Raw genomic sequence first — 22,190 nt, forward strand, 5'->3', positions numbered from 1 at the left:
TGTTTTCGTTGCACTAAGTTTATTACTTAAGCTATCTCATCAGAAATAGTATATGCTGCATAATTTACCCTCCCCGTTTTCAAACTTTAAAATTAGTTGAAAAAAAGGGAAAATACAGGAATAAATTTGGTAATTCTAAAATGCTTTTGAAATAATAAATATTTATCGTAAATCCAAATCAGCAATTCGGAAATATTTTATATTGTAAAGTGAAAAGCGAATGCAAATTAAGTAATGAAACAAATACGGGGCAAAGTAGGAATACATTCTAACTTTATAAAAAGGTTAAAATAAAAGTATGATTAAACAAGTATTTGCAATAAAATGATAACACAGATAAAATAGTTAAGTATTATTAAATCCTGAATAGTATTTCTTTCATGCTACCTGAAGTTCATGATATTCTGGAGGAATTTTCAAAATGCATATAACTAACCGAGTAAGGTTCCTACTAAAATTACAATAAATATTTCTGTGGTGCTTCAGTATAAAATTAAGAATTACAATGGATTTACAAAAATGTTTTATTAATTATAGTTGCAAATAAAATGATGATCAGTTACACTTCTGAAGGAAGCAGTGACAAATCACTTGAAATTTTTGAAGAGAAAGAACAACAGCTCATTAAGAAATGAAAGCAAAGCATTGATAAAATTGTCTCAGTCAAGAGGCAAATTAAATACATTCTGCAAAGAAAACAAAGATCAGAATAACACAGCATCGTTTCACTTTAAGAGCAATAATTTTTTAACATTTTACTTTTCGAAGGGACTGATCTGTATATTCCCCATTTACAGACTTTTGGGAAAAAAATCTAATTTTCCTTGAACATTTTGCACTTTTCAGAAATCTCCAGGTGAATGGGAACCCTGTTTAGTTATATTATTGAGATGTATAAAATAAAATGAATCAAAAACACGATGACAAAACATGCAAAATACCCTATTGTATTCCAAGAATTCAGTGATCAACATAGAATACTTAAAATGCTTTTATTAAATAAATAAAATAAGGTCTTGAATATATATATAATTTTTATAACATATTTCACAAATTTAGAAATTTCACATTTTGGTATAATTGACAATGGTGTAAAAATATTTCTGGATCATTATATGGTTAATTTTATGAAAAATGACTACTTGCCAGTAGATAACTTACACTAAGTTAATTTCATAAAATGACAATTCTTCATAAATATTTCAGCACAGAAAAGTAAGGTTTAGCACTTAAGGAAAATTTTTGTTTTAAAAATAACAAATTTGTGTATATCTGATTCCCTTCTTTTCTGAGCATAAATCATAGTATATGCAAGATAAAACTGTCATGGTTCGATGCAGTTAAGTTACCCTGATTTTGTTGTTAATTGTCCTAATCAGCACTATCAAATCATCTTCACTTTCCTCTGTGTCATCATTTCACAGTCTTTCATTTATCTTTTCAATCTTTAATTGATTCTCAAGGTGGTCATTTATGTTACCAGTTTCTACGGCACCTCACTCTGTTTCTTGGAATATCTGGGTTTTTAAGTCTTGAAAAGTTTGCAACAATATCTTCATTAAATCATAAACATTTGACTTACTTCACTTACAGCAAAAACAAAACCAATATTCATTACTGTTATTTTTATTTATTCTGATTAAAAAACACATATTTACAAATAAAACAACATTGTTCACATACAGACAGAAATCCTCTTATAGCTGATTTACTTTTCCCACCTCATTTTTGGAAAATTCTGATTTTTTTACATAAAATTGTACGAATTAAGCAAAATAAGTAAAAAGAAATAGAATACAAATAAATGGATTGAAGTTTTATTGCTTAATTGATTTAAAATTATAAATTAGGCATACAAAATATATTATCTGTTTGGCAAAGAAATATTACACAATGCTTTATAAAGTTCGACTGCTTAGTAACGTATTGATTTAAATTCTAAATCAGATTCAGGGATTAAATTACTGGCTTGATACATATAAAAGTTAAACATTATACAATGCTGTAAAACACATAATGACAAGGTTTTGACAGACAATAAGATATTTATTTAAAGTCACAAGTTTTAACTTTAAAAGAATAAATAATCTGTTTCACAAACACACGTCTAAGCTTTTTGAAAAAAGTTATGCAATTTTACAAAATATATAATAATGAATATTTTTGCCTATGTACAGAATATCACTGTTCAATGTCATGCTTTGTGGTAAAATATCAAACAAGGTGAAGCAGTCATACTTAAATAATTAAAATATGGAAATATACCAGCTGTTTCATCAATGGAAACTGGAGAAACGTCATAATCATCAAAAAGAAGCCATTTATCTGATGAAGCACTCTCTTTAAAGTTCAAAATTTCTTGAGTTGTACAGCAACTTTCTATATCAGCACTAATTATGTCAGCACTAAATACCGGTACTTTTAATTTAGGTCTATGAAAGTTCTGTTTGGAATCTTGCTTTGATGGTGATGTTTGCGATACATCCTTCACAAAAGCAACATAATGTCCTCCATCTATTGATTGTCCAATATGTAAAACAACAGCATACAGACTATAAATCTGATGCGGAGTGCAAGAGAATAGGTCACAGTTCTCTGATGTTTCCAATAGTAAAGGAATGATAATTTTCATGTTGGCTTTTTCAACATTAGTCATATTACTATAAATACAGGCATATTTAATTTTGTTATATATAATAATTATGAAAATGTTCTTTAACAGATTTACATAGATATAGAAGATATATTTATTGAATAAGAAAGTAATTATAAGCTATAATTTAAAAAAATCAAAGCATTATTATTAAAAGGTATTTCTAAATAGTAGATGATGCAAATTGTTCTCACCAATGAGTTGGCTAAATTTTTAGTAGTTGCAACTAATCTATGAAATGAATGAACATAAATAAAATAAATCTTAACTACTCATAAATGACTATGTGAGATGTTACATTATTTAGTTTCAAGGATCTTGTCTGTCCAGCTACTGTTATTTACATTAAACAATTTCTCATAGCTTAGGCTTTCCTTAACACCTCCCTTTTTTGACTTCATATAATTATTTAAATTACAATGAGTGAATGAAACAAGTGTAATATTGTTTTTGCATTACTACATATTAACAGCAACTAGCAGATTATTAAGTCAAACTAAAATCATACGTTTTTCATTAAATCATTTTCATTACAGAAGCAATGCATAGTTTTAATTTCTTCCCTATTGTCTTTTATAACACAGAAATTTACAATGCACCTAAAATATCAGCAAACTAATGGCAGGACAATCTATTAGCCTTCAACAAATTAGCAAATTGGTCAGCTTTCCTTGGTAACTAATAAATTCATTACCTCTCAAGGGGGAAGAATACATTTAGCAAATTTTTCAGCAGCAATGCACAAATGGTGTCGCCAATGCAAAAACAATTTTTCAATATATAGTCTTACCAAATGAAGGAAATTTATTGTTAGTGTTCCTAATATTAAAAAAGAGCGGGGACCAACAGCAACACAGGCAATAAAAAATAATACAAAAAGCATAATTTTAACCAATGAATCTGATAATATGACAAAGGGCATATATTATTGCATCTGCATCAGGACTGGCAAGTTTCTATCTGCCAATGTGATAAAACCACTGATTATTATCTGCATGGCATAAAAAAGGTACACTCATGAAATAACTAAAAACTGATTAAGTCCTATAAGCAGTAGTGAGAAATACTTTTTAAAAATAAAACAAATTCAGCCCCAGACCAAGAAATGCTTGAAAGAAGTATGGATGCATGCATGATGGGAGCTAATCACGAAAGTTGACAAAAGAAAAATCCATTGTTGATGTTGACAAATTTGTCAAGCTAGTTAATGACACAGGATTGGCTAATATAAATGCAGGATATTGAAGAAATATTGCAAGTTACTAACACTAATGTTTATCCTCATGCACCATGAGCATGAAAGAAGGGGTAAATTGCGAACTGTTTACTTAAACTATAGTGTTTGTACTGAATTATTTATAATATAGTACAAAGTCCGAAATCCGGATGTCCATTATCCGGAATGATCTAGAAGCCACATACTTTTTCTTTTTTTAAATTAATGCTTTTCGCATGTGCATTTGATTTTTCCTTCCATAATAAAACGTGTGGAGATTTTCACTTAAAAATTCCGATTCTTAATTTCGCTTAAGCACTAAATAAAATGTGTCATTATGGAAAAACAATCATGTAAGCATAAATTTGTGAGATTAATAATTTGGCTCCGTAGCTGAGTATCCACTTAGCATACATCTTAAACAGAAAAAGTCACCTATTTTATATCCTTGATGCCGACCTGGTGAGTCATTATTTATTATATTTTGCTTTCATCATCACGTGTTTATTAATACATGACAGCTTCAGTAATGTCATTCATGCTGTGATGTCTAAATTTATTTTAATTAGTAATTGAATAAAATGAGTATGGCAACCTTTTATGCTAAAATTACACTAGGCGATGATTACAGACTTTTAAATGCTTTAAGAAATGCTGACGAGAAAAAATTCAACAAAAATTTCTTTTCATATGCTAAAATGATTCATATGCTATGATTTTGTTAATGAAACCCATAGGCCAAAAGATTACATTTAGCGCTATTTTAATTAAGAATAACTGATATGTTATTCACCATAAACCCAGAAGCGGCAGCAGAATATGTCAGCACCAGACGGCAGAATTTAGGGAAGACGAAATTTTTGGAATTTGGGGATGCATACTCCATAAGCCATCACTTTGGTCCAAGTGGCAAAATTAAGGGATGAGAAGTATTTATGATTTAGGGAAAGCACTGGAATCCAAAGTTTAAGTGTGGTGAAAATTTAGAACTTAGGAAAGTGCTTTGTAGCAGAATTTAGGACCCGTAGAGACTGCACCAGGCGGTATTGAGCACAGGCCCTAGATAAAGCCTTAAGTATATGTGGGAGTTTATTTATTTAGGACTCAGATTAATTTTAAGCATGTGAAAGAAATAAATGTAGGTATAGTAAATAACTAAACTAATACAATGCAAGCTTAATTCAGTATGCAATAGGAGCAAGACGAAATTTAGCAAAACAACTTGGCTTTCGTCGCCAATCTTGTGATGCAGAGCCAATAATGTATAATGGATGCTATTAAGCTAGGCTAAAATGATCTTTACTGATTATAAAGCATTTCAATTAATGTAGCAGATTGCGCTGCTCCCTGATCTTCTAATTTGATCCAGCTTATTATTTTTTGCACTGTTATTATTACAGCAATTTTATAAAAACTAAGCTTGAACTTTCGATTATGTCGAAAAGAGTTTCCAATTCTGGAGTGTCAAGATCTATAAAGTGAAACCATGTTTTGATGTCCATTAAAGAAAAAGTGGAATTGCAGCAAAAAATGGATAAAGGCTTATCCGTCTCAAAAGTATAGCATTGGAAATTCCACTGTATATGACACAAGAAAAAAGAACTTTTTGAATTTTTTGTGGAAGCACCTTAAACAACTTTCATTGAAAGAAAGTTTAATAAAGTAAACAAATAAATATTAAGCTTTTTTTTTTTTTTTTTTTTTTTTTTTTTGTAAATTTTCATACCCTTTAGATCATAAGTGTTCTTTATTTTATAAATTATGATTTCATATTTTTAATTGTATAATTTCTGCATGCTATCTTACCAGATTTAAATTGATGATCTATTATCCGGAAAAATCCCAAATCTGGAATCGCGAAAGTCCCGACCAGTCTGGATTTCAGACTTTGTACTGTAGTATTAACACAGTATAGAATTTAGAAGTATAGAACTATATTGTTAGTTATTATCATGGATACCAAGAAAGCAAAACGTAAAAATTATGATTAACAGCACAAGTAATTTGCAGAGTATGTTAATTACTGGAACAAGATATTGAAAATACAAAATCACTAGAAGAATTTAAGATGAATCTACAAGAAAAAAACAAAATAGATATTTAAGTTAGATTTAGAAATCGAGGATTAAATTCCTGAAGCGTCAGATCTCAAAATGGAAGTCGAGAAAAATCAGGAATATAGGCCTAGAAATTGAGGGTTTATTTTCTGAAGTGTTGGATCTGATGGAATACAAAGAACACTTACTTGGAGCAGAACCAAAAATTATCTCAAGAATTCAGATAAGAATAAGGCAGATCTGTCGAAGAGTAACTCTTCACTTACTTCAAAAAGTGAACCAGAGAAACTCAAAATAAATTTACCAAAACTTCACCTTTTGAGGGTGATTTACAGAAGTTTCAGGAATTCTGGGCACAATTTGATAATTTAATTCATAGCAGTGAATGCTTATCCAGAGTAGATAAATACATATTAAAGCTTTCTTAAAAGTTGCCAGCCTTAATTAGTATTTAAAGAATATTGATACATACATAATTATGAGTGGGATTGCTTGAAAGGTAAGGGAAGAAAGAAATTATTGCAAGATCCAATATTAATCGTTTGTTAAATTTGAATGCAATAAAATCAATCCCTATTTGAAACAATTATGGGAGTTATTCAGCATAATGGGAATCCAAATGTGCGGGTTTGCGAACTCTCGGTGCTGAACTAAAATCTTATGGAAGTTTGTTGTTCCCAATTACTTAACAAACTTATTACAGATTCTATTGCATTAGTTTTTAGACAGCATGAAAAAAATGTTTCTTGGAATGTAACAGAATTATCAAAATGTGTTAGAAGAGGAGCACAAGAAAAAATACTTTTTGTTTTGATAAGCTGAGTAGAATAACAATTCAGTTAAAAATATAAAACATAAACAGTCATTTAATAAATTTTCTGAAAAGGGAAAAAAATTCCAGAAGTTTAAAGGGGAAAAGCAAGATTCAATTCTTAATACAACCACACTGACTGCATTTAAAAAATTTTCGATTTTCAGCATTAACTTTAGCACAGTTCTGAAATTTGTGATAAAAAACATGTGGGAAGTTGAGAGTTTAAACTGAAATGGCAGATGTTTTTCATGCCTGAAAAAAATTATGTGGTTCGGTCACGTAAATGGAAAGGGCATTGCTTGACATGTAACCATAAAAATTCTAGCTCAATTTGTGACACCAAATGCATCCAGTGTCAGACTGAGAGTTGCGTAGAATTGATGGATGACAAGAGAAAGAATCAAAGCAGTCTTAACGACAAATCATGGTGAATTTTCTGATGTTTCAGCATATTTGAAGAAAGCAATGATTTTTGACAGTGAACCCACTGAGTGTTTGATAGATACAGGAAGCAATATTAGTTTAATAAAATCTTGAGTAGTCTCGGAACTGTGACTACCAATACAACCAGAAAGAAAAACATAATTTGGAATTGAAAATGAAAATCACGCATCTATGATGACGTTGGGTAAAGCTAAGGTTGTACTCAGAATTTCTGACAAAATCAAAACAATCACAAATTTGTTTATCATAACTGACAATGCACAGCCATTTGACATAATTATTGGAAGAAGATTAAACAATAAAATGTTGGATTATGGGAAAATAGGTGACAGATATAACATTTGGTATACTAAAAAAATTCCATTCCCGCAACTGAAAAATGGGATGTAAACAAATTAAATTATATGCTGAGAATCCAAAGTAAATGAAAGATAATATGATAAATTTTGTGCATGCTGTAATCCCTAATATAAATAGCAGACTGATTTTAATTCAAAAGAGACATGGAAGCACGGATTCAGTGTTGGAAGTTATTGATGGCAGAACAATAGTCCTAGTAATGAACATAGGACATATCAACAATCAGATTAAAACAAAACCAGTGTATAGGCAGGATAAAAGGCGCAACATAAGGCTGGGAATTAAAGGAAATAAACATGCCTTAATATAAATAAAAATGAAGAACAAAAGGATGTATTATTCCACTTTTTAAAATATTTTACCAATAAATAAAGATTACGTAAAATTTGATGAGAACACTAATTGACAGTAAAAGGAGGATTAATTGTAATGAGGGATTATATGTGAATTAAAATCAAATATTCTGAATCAAGCTTTCATGTTGGAAGATTACATTATCTTTCTCAAGCCAACTTGCTTGTATTTCACTGCTGAACTTTTCTTCTTATTCCATCGAAATTGCTATAAAAATGTAGGGGGGGGGGAAACAGAAATGTCATCAAGAACAGATTGAGTCTGTTATGATATCTAATTAACATTAAGAGTATGCTACTCATGTTTACAGAAAATTCAAATAGGGCAGTATAACTGCTAAAATCTTTAACATAACTAATGTAATGAAGCAGACTTAGATGTAATGGTATTGTAGAAACATTGATAGCACAGATCTAGAAACTTTGCATTTCATAGATTTTAATGTGTAATGAAGAGCAACTCTGAAGCCAAGGCAAATTAAAAATTTATTTTTATTCCGAAAAAAAATTTTGTGGCTACAGAAAACTTAGCAGTCAAATTCGTGCCTATTTCAAAATGTTTACGTTTTTGACAGCTTTGGGATAAGAAGAGATTAGCAAGCAGCAATCCAGGTAGGCAGCGGAACAGATGTGTTTAGGATGAAATCTTAATTCAGAATGAGTTAGTTTCGGTTTTCAATGCATTTGAATGGATAATTAATACAGCTGTAAAATTATTATTGGTTGTTTAAGTTCCAACATCACCAACATTATGTAAGGGTCATATGACATGGATTAGTCTCGAAATCATGCAGAGCAGAAAATGGTTTTTACTATTTTTAGAATAAAAAGGGGTAATACTAAATTAAAATTAAGCATTATGGGGCTATTGCTAATTTAAATTATAATTTTTATTAACATATTTTTTTCTAAAAATTTTCTATTTATATGTAGAAAGTGAGAGAGAGAGAAGGAAATAAAATTACTAAATGAAAGTATATAAATAAAGCATAAAATAAAATAATGCATGTCAAAGTGCTAAATTCAATATTATATCCAAATACAAGTTATTGGATATTTATATTTTGTTTCTTGTATTTATGTTTTGTTTTTTTTCTTTCAAATAATGCAATATCTAGCACACCTCTAGTCTACTGTGCCTACATTATAATACAAGGTAACCAAAAAAAGTTCTTGCCGTTTCCGATATGACACTGGAAGAGTAAACCCCAACATAAAAATAGTCGCTAAACCTAGCGATGAAGTGGTTAGGATAGGAGTCCGGATATTGATCAAGAGTATAAAAGCGTGTTGCATGCGTACTCACACATAATTCACACAGCGACTGATTGAAATGGACTTATCAAAAGTGCTTGTTGAGTTGTTTGCTGTATAATTTTAAGTGGGTCTGTCAGCAGCTTCTGCTGCTCAAGTTGCCGAATTTGTCAGGCATTTGAAACGATCAGATGGCATTTACACAGCATAGGAAAGGCATACAAGCTGAGCAAGTGGGTACCCCACTCACTGTCCAATGCAAAGAACAACGTGTTGCTGCCTGTTTGTCACTGCATACTTGGCACCGCAATGCATCCATATTTGATCTAGTATTCATCAGCGATGAAATGTGTGTGCAGTATGACACACCCAGGCATTCCAGACATTGATTGTCACCATGGGAGCCTGTGCCTCATACTGCAAGACCTTCTCTGCACCCACGCGAGGTCATACTCTGTATCTGGTGGACTAGTCGCTATGAGCTCCTGCCAGCGGGCCAAACTATCACAGCAGGCCTGTACTCACAGCAGTTGGAACGTGTGCATCAGGCACTAATGCATAAACAGCCAATACTGGTCAATCGGAAGGGTGTACTCCTCCTCTATGACAATGTGAGGCGGCATGTAGCTCAGGATGCCAGAGACACCATCCAGCGACTGTGCTGAGAGACTCTACCCAATACACCATATTCACAAGACCTCATGCCAACAGACTACCACCTTTTCCACTCCCTGGACAACAAACATCTTCTTGAGAAATACTTCAACAACCGCTAGACCTCAAAAAGGCCCTCACAAACTTCTTTGCGTCTAAGACTCCCGAGTTTTACCACGATGGCATTGCACAGCTAGCCACTCATTGGCAAAAGACACTGGATGCTGATAGTGATTACTTTGAGGATTAGTGGTGATTATTATTTGTTATATGACTGTCCAAAACTGCAAAAACATTTTCGGTTACCTTGTATATCAAGAAATGTGACTGGGTTGTGTTTCACTCATGTAACCTGCTGATTGTTTAAATTATAATATTTCCTCTTCTATTCAGAGCTGAACAGGTGGGAAATGGTAAAAAGCATGAAGAAAAAACAAATGCAATTTATTAAAAAAAAATTAAATTTAAGATTTTTCAGATTTTACTGCACTTTGGAGAAATCATGACAAGTGATGTAAAAATATAAGAGATAAAAGTTACCTGGATCTTGTAAACCAACTAAAATGCAGCAGAAGAATTGAAGGTGGCACTATCACTTTAGAGCCTAATCTTGCTTCATTATAATGAAGGCATTCTTCACAATAATACTTATTTTCCCCAGATAAAATTGTAGTTTGAGATAAGCAGTCTCTGAGATCAACTGCATCTGTAAAACAATTAGACAATATATCTATATCTTAAAAAAGTACAAATATATGTATATACAGTCAAACGTCGTTAATTCGGACAACCATAATCTGGACCTCAAAGCTACAAACTTTCTGCGCATGCGTTGCGTTGACTCATGCGCGTAAGACCTTTACGGCTGCGAATATGCCTGTGCGCATGCACATAATACATTTACGCATGTGTGTTTAATGTATAACGGACAGCATAAGCTAAGCTAAAATTATCTAATTCAGTTAATGTTGCAGATTGCGTTGTTCCTTAATCTTAGAATTGGATCCGGCTTATTATTTCTTGCAGACTGTTAGAGCAATTTTATAAAAAGTAAGCTTGAACTTTCGATTATGTCAAAAAGAGTTTCCTATTCTGGAGCTGCCAAAGGATCTACAAAGTGAAAGCATGTTTCGATGTCCATCAAACAAAAAGTGGAATTGCTGCAAAAAATGAATAAAGGCATATCCTTTGTTTCTCTAACCATTCTGAAATCTGTTTATCAGTTTATCAATTTCACGCTGCTCAGTGGGGAGGGGGGAGGGCGCGGAGCGCAATGAACTGTAAGTTGATCTGTCAGCACTATCCTTATCTTCAGGGCAGATGTTTTTATTTTATTTGGCTTATAATTCCTTACTAAATGTAGTATTTCATCTCGATGTACTCCGTCTTTGATATGATTTAAATCAAATTCCTCGTCATTATAATTCGCTTCCGATAGTGAAGAAAGTGACACAGAGGTTATTGAAAACGAAAAAATTTCGATTGACAAATTAGTCAGTATTCTCGACACAGTAATTATAGGACTTGAACAGCGGAACTTTGTAACTGAACAAGAAATTATGTCTGTTTATAGAATTAAAGAGAAAGTATCATCACATAAAACAGAGCAACTTAAACAACTTACATTGAAAGAAATGTTTAATAAAGTAAACAAATAAATATTAAGCTGTTTTTTTTTTTTTGTAAATTTTAATACCCTTTAGATCATAATTGTTATTTATTTCATAAATTATGGTTTCATATTTTTAATTTTATAATTTCTGGTTGCCATCTTACCAGATTTAAATTGATGATCTATAATCCGGAATCGCCGAAGTCCCGACGAGTCCGGAATAACGACTTTTGACTGTATAATAATATAAAAATTATCTTTTTAAGTATATATATTATAACATTTTCTGTAGTATTTAAAGAAATAACCGATGAACGTCTTACGTGAAACATAAAATTACATTCTCAATCCACGAAGATAGATAATTTAAATAAAATTTTATCAGTTACAGCTTCACCAGGGTTCATAGCCACATTTTAGTTAAAAAAATAAGCACTTATACGCACTTTTCAAGCACATTTTAAGGAAAAAAATAAGCACCTGTCTAATTACATTACACACAACTGCATAACCTTAAAAGAAAAATTAGACTTGCAATTTAAAATATGAGCAAGGCAATATTTATTAAGAGAATGAGCATTACCTCAACCATGGAAAACAATTAACTTTTTTTTTTTTTAATTTACAGAATTAGTTTACAATGAGAGAAAAAAAAACTATGCAGAACTAAACTATATTACAAGACTTAATGATGAAATTTCAGTTCAAAATATAGAAAATAAATAATAATAAGCCATATTAATTGTATCTGCTTGGCACCTAATAACAAATACAATTTATTTTTCCACTCATATTAATATTTAAATAATTTAACTTAAATCAAACTTCTGAACAATTTCTAAATTTTCATTGCATAACAGTTTTCCGTTTTCCCTTAACATATATTCCAAGCAAAGTAATTTAAATTTAAATAATTTAACTTGAATCAAAATTCTGAACATTTTCTAAATTTTCATTGCATAACAGTTTTCCCTTAACATATATTCCAAGCAAAGTAATTTAAGTAAAAAAGAGGAACATTTCTGAAATCAGGAGACGGGAAATTGCTTCATGCAGTTATCCTTTAACAGTAAAAGCTTAACTAACCCGCATACTCGGAAATTGCCGAATATTCCATATAGTCAAGCGTAACTGGAAAAAGAGGAGGGGGGGGAGATTGTAGCCGTTCTTTAGATTTCTCGGCTAAATAAATGATTTTGACATTTCGATATGTGCATCATATAGAAATAGACCAACGGAACCAATTCAAATAGACCAATTCTCAACGGAACTGAGAAATATTCTGCTTAAAAAGAACAGTAAAACTCTTTTAAGTGTTCATAAATAAATCTCGGACTGAACATCAAAATTAATTATCTCTGCAAAATACCGCAATGTTATTGCGCAATACGTGCAGCGTAATTCTTCCATACATGATATTCTGCAATCGGAATCGGAATCAACAGCTGCCGGTATTCGGAGAATAAAACAGGAAAAGAAAGAAACTTACTAATCTGGGGTGTTTTTGATTCTAATTTTGAACAGACCCTTAAATTTCTGAAATAGAATGATTCTTCGCTTGGGTTGGGTAGACCGCAAAACTTTTAGTCCTATTCAATCCAGATTGGACAGTGACAAAAAAAAAAAAAAAAAAAGTCTGCTGCTTCAATATTACAGATTTTGCGGAGAAAGGGGAGAACCTCCCAACCTCTGTACTGTATAATGTATTGGCAAAAAAGAAAAGAAATTATTCTGACTATTCGATTACTTTCCTTTTATTTAAGCCATTCCGAATATTATTCCTTAGAAAGTTAATCTGTGTAAAAAAACCCATTTTTGGAAGTTTATCTACACTTCATCAGCTACTGCAACTATATTATTATAAATATTCATACATATACTCATAATATAAGCATAACGATCATAATAAACACGAATGTGAACTGACCACACGGAACGAGAATGCAAATTATTAAAATCTTGATAGAAATTCAAACGTGTGTAGTATTTGGGTGGGAAGAAAAAGAATACCGAATGTACCGGAATTTTCTACGGTTTTCGCAATTCTTTGACCAATAGAACGACATGCACCTGTCTGTACTCTCGCGTGCACCATGGGGGGGGGGGGATGTGCGTTCATTAAAAAAAGCACTAAAAGCAAAAAATAAGCGCTAAAAACAAAAAACTAAGGGCTTTAAAGAAAAAGTAAGCACCTATAAGGGCCTTTATATTTTATTTTCAAATATAAGGACTTATAAGCACTTGTAAGGACTGCTACGAACCCTGCTCACACTCCAGCTCACTATTACAGTTTCTTTCTCTGTAAATTTTTCATACACCTACTACTTGTAAAACTTTTAGAATAACAATTTTAAACATTTTCTCACATTGCTCAGCAATGATTACACGATACAAATATAGCATTGCCACTCCAATATCAAAGGATAATAAACATAATTATTTGTTAAATATTACAACCTCTTCCCCTCCAGATAAACTTTTGATATTTTTATAAAGATTACAATTTTTTTTTCAAAACGCAATATCAACACAATACATAATTGAAATACAACATATAACATGCAGTCAGGAAGAGAGGAAAGAACAAATTATTTTTTTATCTATATACAGAAACAAATTCTTTATTCAGGCCAGGGTGTACGACTTAATGCGTCTATATTTTTATGGTTTTCACCACTTCGATGAACAGCTGTGTAATTGTAGGGTTGTAATACTAGTGCCCATCTCATAAGTCATGGATTTAGACTCACATTATTTTTAAGCCAAACTAAGGGATTATGATTGGTCATGATGAGGTATTTAGTATGTCTGTCTAAATAACATTGCAGTTTCTTTACAGCTAATATTATGGTGGTGCATTCCTTTTCTGCGGCAGAGTACTTTTTTTCAATTTCTGTAAGCTTCCTACTGAGCCTACAGAACTGAGCTATATTGGAGCCTACTGAGCTATATTGGACGTTCATTGTCTTATTCATCTTTCTGAGCTAAAATAACACCCATACCAGAGACTAAAGGATTAGTTTGCAAAATAAACTCCTTATTGAAATCAGGTTGTGTAATAGAGGCTTTTGTGGCAGTTTTACTTCTTCAACAGCTCGCTCTTGTCTGTTTAGTTTCTTTAAAAACTTACCCTTGATTTGCATCTCAACTGCAGAACTAATTGTGTAATTTTGTCGGTTCTTTCTTTTCAGATAGTTTTTTCTCCTTGAGAGATGAATTTTTCTTCTTATCTGTTACTTTCATTTTCATTGAATGTGGCAACTTTGAGTTTCCTTTATCATGCTTATGCCTCTTTGCTACGTTTTCTGATGCGTGCTTACATTCTGAACATATTTTTAATTTCTCAGCTTTAGAAGCACCTTCATGAGTTCTTTTATCAGAAGTCCTTTGATCTGCTGTTAACAAACTGTCAAACACATCTTTGCTTTTTGGAGATGAAGGAACTGGGAAACTTGTAGGGGAATAATCACACACACTATTCATAGAAGGTGAATCACCAGATGTGAGTGAGGTTACTGGCACAAAACCAAAAATGATTATAATGCGCCAAACACGAGGTGAGATGATCAAAATTGATGAAATCAAAATAATTTATTAGTAAATAAAAACAGGTGGACAAATGTACCAAATCCAGAGGATGAAGTAATATAAAAACAAGGTAAAAGTACACATTAAATACAAGACACAGTCTTCAAAACAAATTACATTAGGTAATAAAAGCCTCTCTAATAAAGTCTCTTTTAAATAATAAAATAAATTATAATTGAGCTCTCTTCTGATTAAACAGTCGAGAGGCAAGTCACAGCTATTAAAATATTTCTGACGAAGACTATTAAAACATGGACACCCAATTAAAATATGACGTGCTGATAGACAAACATTACAATTCAAACAAACAGGCTCATTCTCAGCCTTCAAAAGGTAGTTATATGTCACTCTAATGTGACCAATTCTGAGGATAGTCAAAAGAACTTCCTCTTTACGATTTCCAGCAAAATCCCAATGCTCAATTCTAGGCTTTACATTTCTCAACTTAATGTGAAGCTGAACGTCCTAAATTTACTGCCATTTTTTTCGGATCTTCTCTTTGATGATACAGCAGATATCTCTAAAAAAGATAAGGCGACTGAGCAGTTCAACAGCAGATTTTGCTGCGATATCTGCAAGCTCATTTCCCTTTATTCCCGCATGCCCAGGAACACAGCAGTAAAGGATTTCATATCTTCGAATCGCTAAGTTTATATGAATCTTGAGAACATCCACTACCACAGGATTCTGAGTGTTGGGAAAAGCTTCCAATGATTTAAGAGCACTATACGAGTCTGTATAAACTATAAACTATGAACTTTTTGTGGCAGAGCTTTGAGATGTACAAAAGACCATAATATATTGCAGTTAGTTCAGATGTTAGGACTGAGAAAGCATGGTTCAAGCATCTGCCCTCTATTGATCTTCAAATATAAATGCCATACCGACATGATCATTTGACTTGAATCCATCTGTATATATATATCGGATGATAACTGCTATATTTGTGCCTGTGCTCAGCGAAGAGTTGTCTGTAAATGATCTCGTTAGTGCTTCCCTTCACGTGATGGTTGAAAACATCAAGAAGTTTCAGCACTTTCCCAAGGTGGGATTTCAAAATTCTGCTCTGCTTGGGGACACAATTTAGAGAGGGAGAAAACTTAAAGGAAAGGAAGGCAAACAGAATGGGCGTGCTTCAAATAAAGTGTTACACATATTATCAAGTAAGCACAACTTATTATGATGTTCAGATTGCGACAAAATATTAAAATACTGCAAAAGGGACAACTGCTCACGCCACAGATGAAGTGGTGGTTCGTTAGAGTCAACATAAAATCTCTGGACAGGAGATGTCTTGAAGGCTCCAGAACAAATCCACAGACCTTGATGATGAACAGGATCTAGTTTTAGCAACACAAAGACCGAGCAGATCCATAAATAACTGGGCCATAGTCCAGGCCGGACAAGCACTCTGTAAATGCGAAGCATAGAGCAACGCTCTGCACCCCAGAAGGTGTTCACCAATACTTTTAAAATATTTAGTGTTTTTAAGTACTTCTCAGATTTAAGACGTGAGAAAGAAAAGTCAATTTTCGGTTGAACATCACTCCTAAAAATTTTACTTCAGGTGCAACTGGAATCATTGACCCACTGAGATATAATTCAGGCTCAGGATGGAGACCTCACTTTCTACAAAAGTGCACGCACACAGTCTTCTGCTTTGAAAACTTAAATCCTTGTCAATTTGCCCATTCCTGGATCCTGTTCAAAGCAATCTGGAGTTGCCTCTCTACATGTCTCATATCTGCTTCTCGACAGCTAATTTGTAGGTCCTCAACATACAAAGATCATGAAATGGTGGGAGGAAGTTCTTTTAATACAAAATTTATTTTTAGGCTGAACAGGGTTACACTAAGCACGCAGCCTTAAGACAAACCCTCTTCCTGTTGAAAAACATCCGACAAAACAGAGCCAATCCTTACTTGAAAAGTTCTAGTGTTCAAGAAATTTTGAATGAAAATTGGTAGGTTGCCGCACAAGCCACTCTCGCGAAGATCCCGAAGTACACCGCATCTCCATGTCTTATAAGCTTTCTCAAAGTCAAAGAATAGAGAGACGAGGTGACTTCTTCTTACAAAAGCTTTTCGAATGGATGTCTGTAAGAGAAGCATGTTAACTACGGTTGTTCTTCCCTTTCAAAAAGCGCTTTGATAAGGCAATACAATATTATTCTTTTCCAAGAAGTAGACTAGGCGGCTGTTTACCATTTTTTCAAACAGCTTGCATACGCAACTCATAAGGGCAATTGGCCGATAGTTGGAGGGATTCCTTGGATCTTTCCCTGGCTTAGCAAAAGGAATTACAACAGCTCTCCTCCATGCACTCGGAAAAGTACGCTCCTTCCACACTCTATTGTAAAGAGTCAGAAGGGCATTCAGTGACTTATAGGACAGATGCTTTAGCATTTTGTAATTTACTCCATCAAGACCCGGAGAAGACCTATGTGTCTGCAACAAAGCTCTCCTTAATTCAAGCATAGTAAAGTCTTTATTGTAAGTCTCAGATTTGGAAGAGTTGAATGTGATGGGATTTGTTTCAGAATGCTGCTTGATAGAGAAATGCAGGTGGATAGTTTCTGCTGGAAGAAAGGCAGCAAATCTTTCACCAATAGTATTTGCAATTTCTTCTATGGAGCTAATCACTCGGCCATCTTTTTCCAAAAAGGAAAGTGAATGGTCTTTATATATTCCGCATGCTTTTCGAACTCTTTTTCAAACCTGCTTACTAGGCGTACAGGATGTTATTGACGACACATATGAAATTTAAGAATTCCTTTGGCTTCTTACTTTTCGTGCATTTGCTTTTGCTTTTTTAAATGCTATGGGGTTTCGCAGAGTAGGATATCTATGAAAAATTCCCCATCCTTTTTTCTGTTTTTCAGTGCTTCATGACAGTGCTTCATTCGAAATGAATACTTCATGAAATATTCATTTCGAATATTTTAGTATTTTTCCCCGATATTCTAGGAGTGGAAAGCATAGTTGCCTGAATAATAGAATTAGTAACAATTTCAACAGCGTCATCGATATGCACATCTTCTACCATTTCATCTGTGAGCTCTGCAACGGAAGAGAAGAGTTCCCAGTCTGCACTATCAATTATGAACTGAAGATATCTTGACATGTGGTTTGCTCCTCTTCGTGCAAGAGATACTAAAATGAGATAATGATTACTGTTGTAAAGATCATTTCCCACACTAAAAGTGCAAAATGGCAACAGAGATGGTGAACAGATGGCAAGGTCTAGAAAGCACAATATGAAAATTTACTCATATAGCGACAACTTGGAGGGATGCTGTTGTCAAAGGAAGTGTATCTGATGGATAGTCAAGTGAGGTGAGGTGTCCTACACCTCCACTGGCATGTTCACATGCAATATTATTATCTTTCCTGAAACAAAAACCTCCAAAGTTTTGATTTTTGTTCTGGTTTCAAGTTTATTTCCTGTATCGTCAAGCACACAGGGTGATGAGAATTGAGCACACTTTTGATGTCAAACAAATTTTGGTGGAAGCCGCGACAGCTCCATGACACGAGGGTGGCCATTATGATTTATGTTTGTTCTTTCTGTGCTGCTGTTTTATTTTTTGCGAAAGTAGATGCTTAGAAACATTTAGTCCCTCTTCTACTTTCATACTATCTGAATCTTTAGATTCAGATACCATATCATCAAATGAGCTATTGCTAAGGCTTCTATTTTATTTAACATTTTTTTGGAGGGACATTTTAAGGTTTACTCTGGATTGATATTTCTTTTTTTTTTTTTTTTTTTTTTGTACGACATGAGTTGGGGTTTTCTTTTTCTTGAAATCTGCTGCATTTTATTTGATGGAGTCTGTGCATTTGTTGAAGTTTGGGTGGCAATGGTACGTGTTGCATTAACTGCTCTAACATGATATATTTGGTTGAAGCTGTGTGCTTTGAACCGGCCTTCTGGCTTCTACGTAGGAGATGTTCCTAGTGACTTTTGACGTCTGTACTTCCTTTTCTGTTTTTCATTTTGGACACGATCAAGAAAATGCTGGATGATCACCTTTTTATACACAATGCCGTAACAGTGCAATTACCACTATCGTGACCAACCAATGAGCATCGAGCACACATCAGGATGTCTTAGAGTGACCAAACCGCTGACATTGGAAGCACTGCATTGGGTTAGGAATATATGGTTTTACGGGACAGTTTAGATACTCAACCTTTATATTCTCCAGCAGATCAGGCAATTTGAAGGTCAGGATCACGTGTTTCGTGTCAATCAACTGGCCTTCTTTTCGCATCTTGATCCGCATAGCATCTCAGACATTTTGGTCAGCTAACTCTGAGAAGAACTCCTCTACTGAAAGACACAAAAGGGCGATCTCCGAGATCACACCTCTACAGGAATTAAGTGTTTTTTGCTCTGACCTGTCCAAGTTTGGTTTGATGTAAAAGTGAAGCAGACTGGGTGGCTAAAAAGGTATCAATAAGCAGGTCTCCAGAATGGAGACTATGTTCCTTGGCTCACCTATGCATGAATGAATGTATTTGCTTATCAGGAAAGGAGACATCTTTTTCAATTCTTCAGAGGCACTGGAAACAACAACAAAGCACAGGCAATCAGTAGTTTCTTTGGCATTTGCATCGGTGCGGATTTTTTTGCTAATGGATTTGTCAATAATTTTGATATCTTGGTTGGTTTCATTTGACTCAGGTCCAATGAGAAGGCATGATTGAAGGCACAATGATTCGGGTCTGACGGCCCCGGCCACCACGGAGCCTAACAAGGGAACACAGACTCCTGTGTTAGGGCTAGCCAGACCTATACACATTCTGAAGCACCCACAGGTTCCTGAAAGCTTATCCACAAGCCACTGTCCTTAAGGACGAGTGACCTGCCGATTGACACTAGCGGGGAAAACTGAAAACTAAATGCCTCCCGTTTCAATCTGAAGCAGAGTCCAAAGCAGTGTGTTGGGGACAGTGCATCGCCCCTCAACTACCAGGACCCTCCTTTCCAGCCTTATGGGTCACAATGCACGGCAAACATGTAGGCGGTTTTCTCTGAGAGAAACTAGAAACAAAGAGATGTATTAGAATCTCACTTTAAGCCCAAACCTCCAAAAAGGAAAAACACAAGGGCAGAAGAAAAGAAATAAGCACAGAAAAGGAGAGATGAAAAAGAAAGGAGGAAAGATCATTAGGGCTCTAGGATCGTGACCCCCATCTCACCACGAAGATAATCCTGAAGGGCTAGGGTACCTCGGGATTGCCACACCTATACTCACAAAAGTGAGCCCCTAAGAGAGATTCACCAGATGAATAAGGTGAGTCAACTTCCATATCAATAACTTCAGTTTTCTCACCAGGAGGTGAATACCTAGACTGTTTGTCAGATTTCTGTGAAACAGAGACAGAAGCTTGACTATTAGGAGGATGAGTATTGGCCAAATTAGTTGTTTGGATCTGCATCAAAGATATATAGTTTTGCATTTGATCCTTATGTTTTTCAGGATTAACAATTGATTCCCTTTCATTTCCATTTTTATCTACTTACGTTTTCACCAACAACCTTTGAAATCATTTGCCTTGCCGGAATTTTAATTTTTAGCTTCGCTAAGCAGTGAGGCTAGATCTCTGTTTTGATGTGTAGTGTCTACTCTCAAAGAATCAGCGAGATAGCAAGCCTTAGCTTGGGAATCCTATCCAGTTGCATCTGCCACTATAGAGTCACTGAAACTGTCAGAACTGTATCAAGTTGTTCCTAGTGATTTCTTTAAGCTGTTAATGGCAGCAGAAAACCTATCAACGATTTATTTCTTAACAGCAGAAACTCTTTCTTTGATTTGTTGCTGGACATCAGACACTCTTTGTCTGATTTGTTGTTTGGCAGCAGAAACTCTTTCTTCAGTTTCCCCAACTATATTTTCAAACCATGTCTATTCTCCTTCCATAGCCTCTAATTTGTTTTCTATTATGGCAGTAATTTCTTTTTTCATTTCTTCTTGACCAGCTTCAAATTTTTGTTGAACAGACTTGAAGGCCTCTTACAACTGTACAATATTTTACAAAATATACTACAAATTCACTAAAATTATTTAAATATATATAAAATTTGTAACATGTTTTGACAACTGGTTCAGTGGCTTCAGAATACTGTAACAGTGCAGTGATTTACTTACTTTCAGAAGAGGAACTGATGTTGATTAAATGGTGGTGGAAGAAACTCAGCCTTTATGAAAATAAAACTATTGACTGAACCAGTTTTAAGATAGAGGTACATTTTTTATATCTAATTCAACAACCAAATAAGTGAATAGCTGAATCTGAAAAAACAGTGGAAATTAACGAAAATCTGTTCGCAATGGAATGGCAGAAATAAAGCTGTCAGGGTTCTCTCAAAAGAATGAATATTTGATTAGTTATGCTGAGAAACTTGTAAATTCTTTCTCACTTAGGTTTTGAATAGAGAGGTAACCATACTTATGAAAAAAATTGTCAACCATGTATTACAAGAGGTATCTATGATTTACTCAGATTATTGTGAAGCATATAAACCAGAGGAACTGGAAAGAGTAATTCAGAGACTTTTTTACTGTGAACAATAAATTCATTTTCTTGACCTTAAGAATGGACGGTTTGCTGTGATCAGGAGTCATACCTTTCGGAGTTCATATGGTGAAAGTCTTTCTGATGTCATATTAAAAGGAACTGCACAAACATGGCAGCCATAATGCATAGAAAATTCAACATGACTTGGCAATAATCCTGGTGGCGTTTAAAAAACAGGACCGTAATAATAATAAAAACTTAACAAAGTGCTTGTACAAGCCCCCCTCAAAAGTTAATCATGGAGTTTATATCAAAGGTGCCAGTAATTTCTATACAGACTTGCTGATCTAGATGGGAAGAGGTGTTAGCGATAGTTGTGCATCATAGACATTATTCTGTTGCAACAAACTAAAAATCCCATGCTGACTTTAAAAAAAAAAAAAAGTTTCAGTCTTTCAATTGGATAAAAAATACCACAGTAAAATAAAAAAAGAAATGTCAATATCACAATAAAAATTTTTCCAATGGAGGTGGGAAGCACCATTTATTATTTATATTTTCAGAAATGAAAATATAAATTTATCTGAAAAGTACCAGTATGAAGATATGGAATCCCTATCTATATAAAAAAATAAAAGGAAAAAAGAGTACATCCTGT

General features: G+C 33.6%; 1 protein-coding gene across 1 annotated transcript in view; it reads right to left on the bottom strand.

Annotated features, from left to right (window-relative positions):
* Positions 1–510: 510 nt before the first annotated feature.
* The window catches only part of LOC118203803 (uncharacterized), a 75,099-nt gene continuing 53,419 nt past the window's right edge, over positions 511–22,190 (bottom strand). Inside the window, exons 6-7 of the mRNA XM_085816034.1 lie at positions 10,346–10,511; positions 511–2,660 (exon numbers count right to left, since the gene is read on the bottom strand). Of these exons, the coding sequence (XP_085672160.1) occupies positions 2,195–2,660; positions 10,346–10,511 (632 nt within the window). The 3' untranslated portion in view covers positions 511–2,194. The remainder of the gene's footprint in view (positions 2,661–10,345; positions 10,512–22,190) is intronic.

Source organism: Stegodyphus dumicola, chromosome 4, assembly GCF_044657685.1.
Source record: "Stegodyphus dumicola isolate Sdum_Otavi_A_Nest chromosome 4, ASM4465768v1".
NCBI lineage: Eukaryota > Metazoa > Arthropoda > Arachnida > Araneae > Eresidae > Stegodyphus > Stegodyphus dumicola.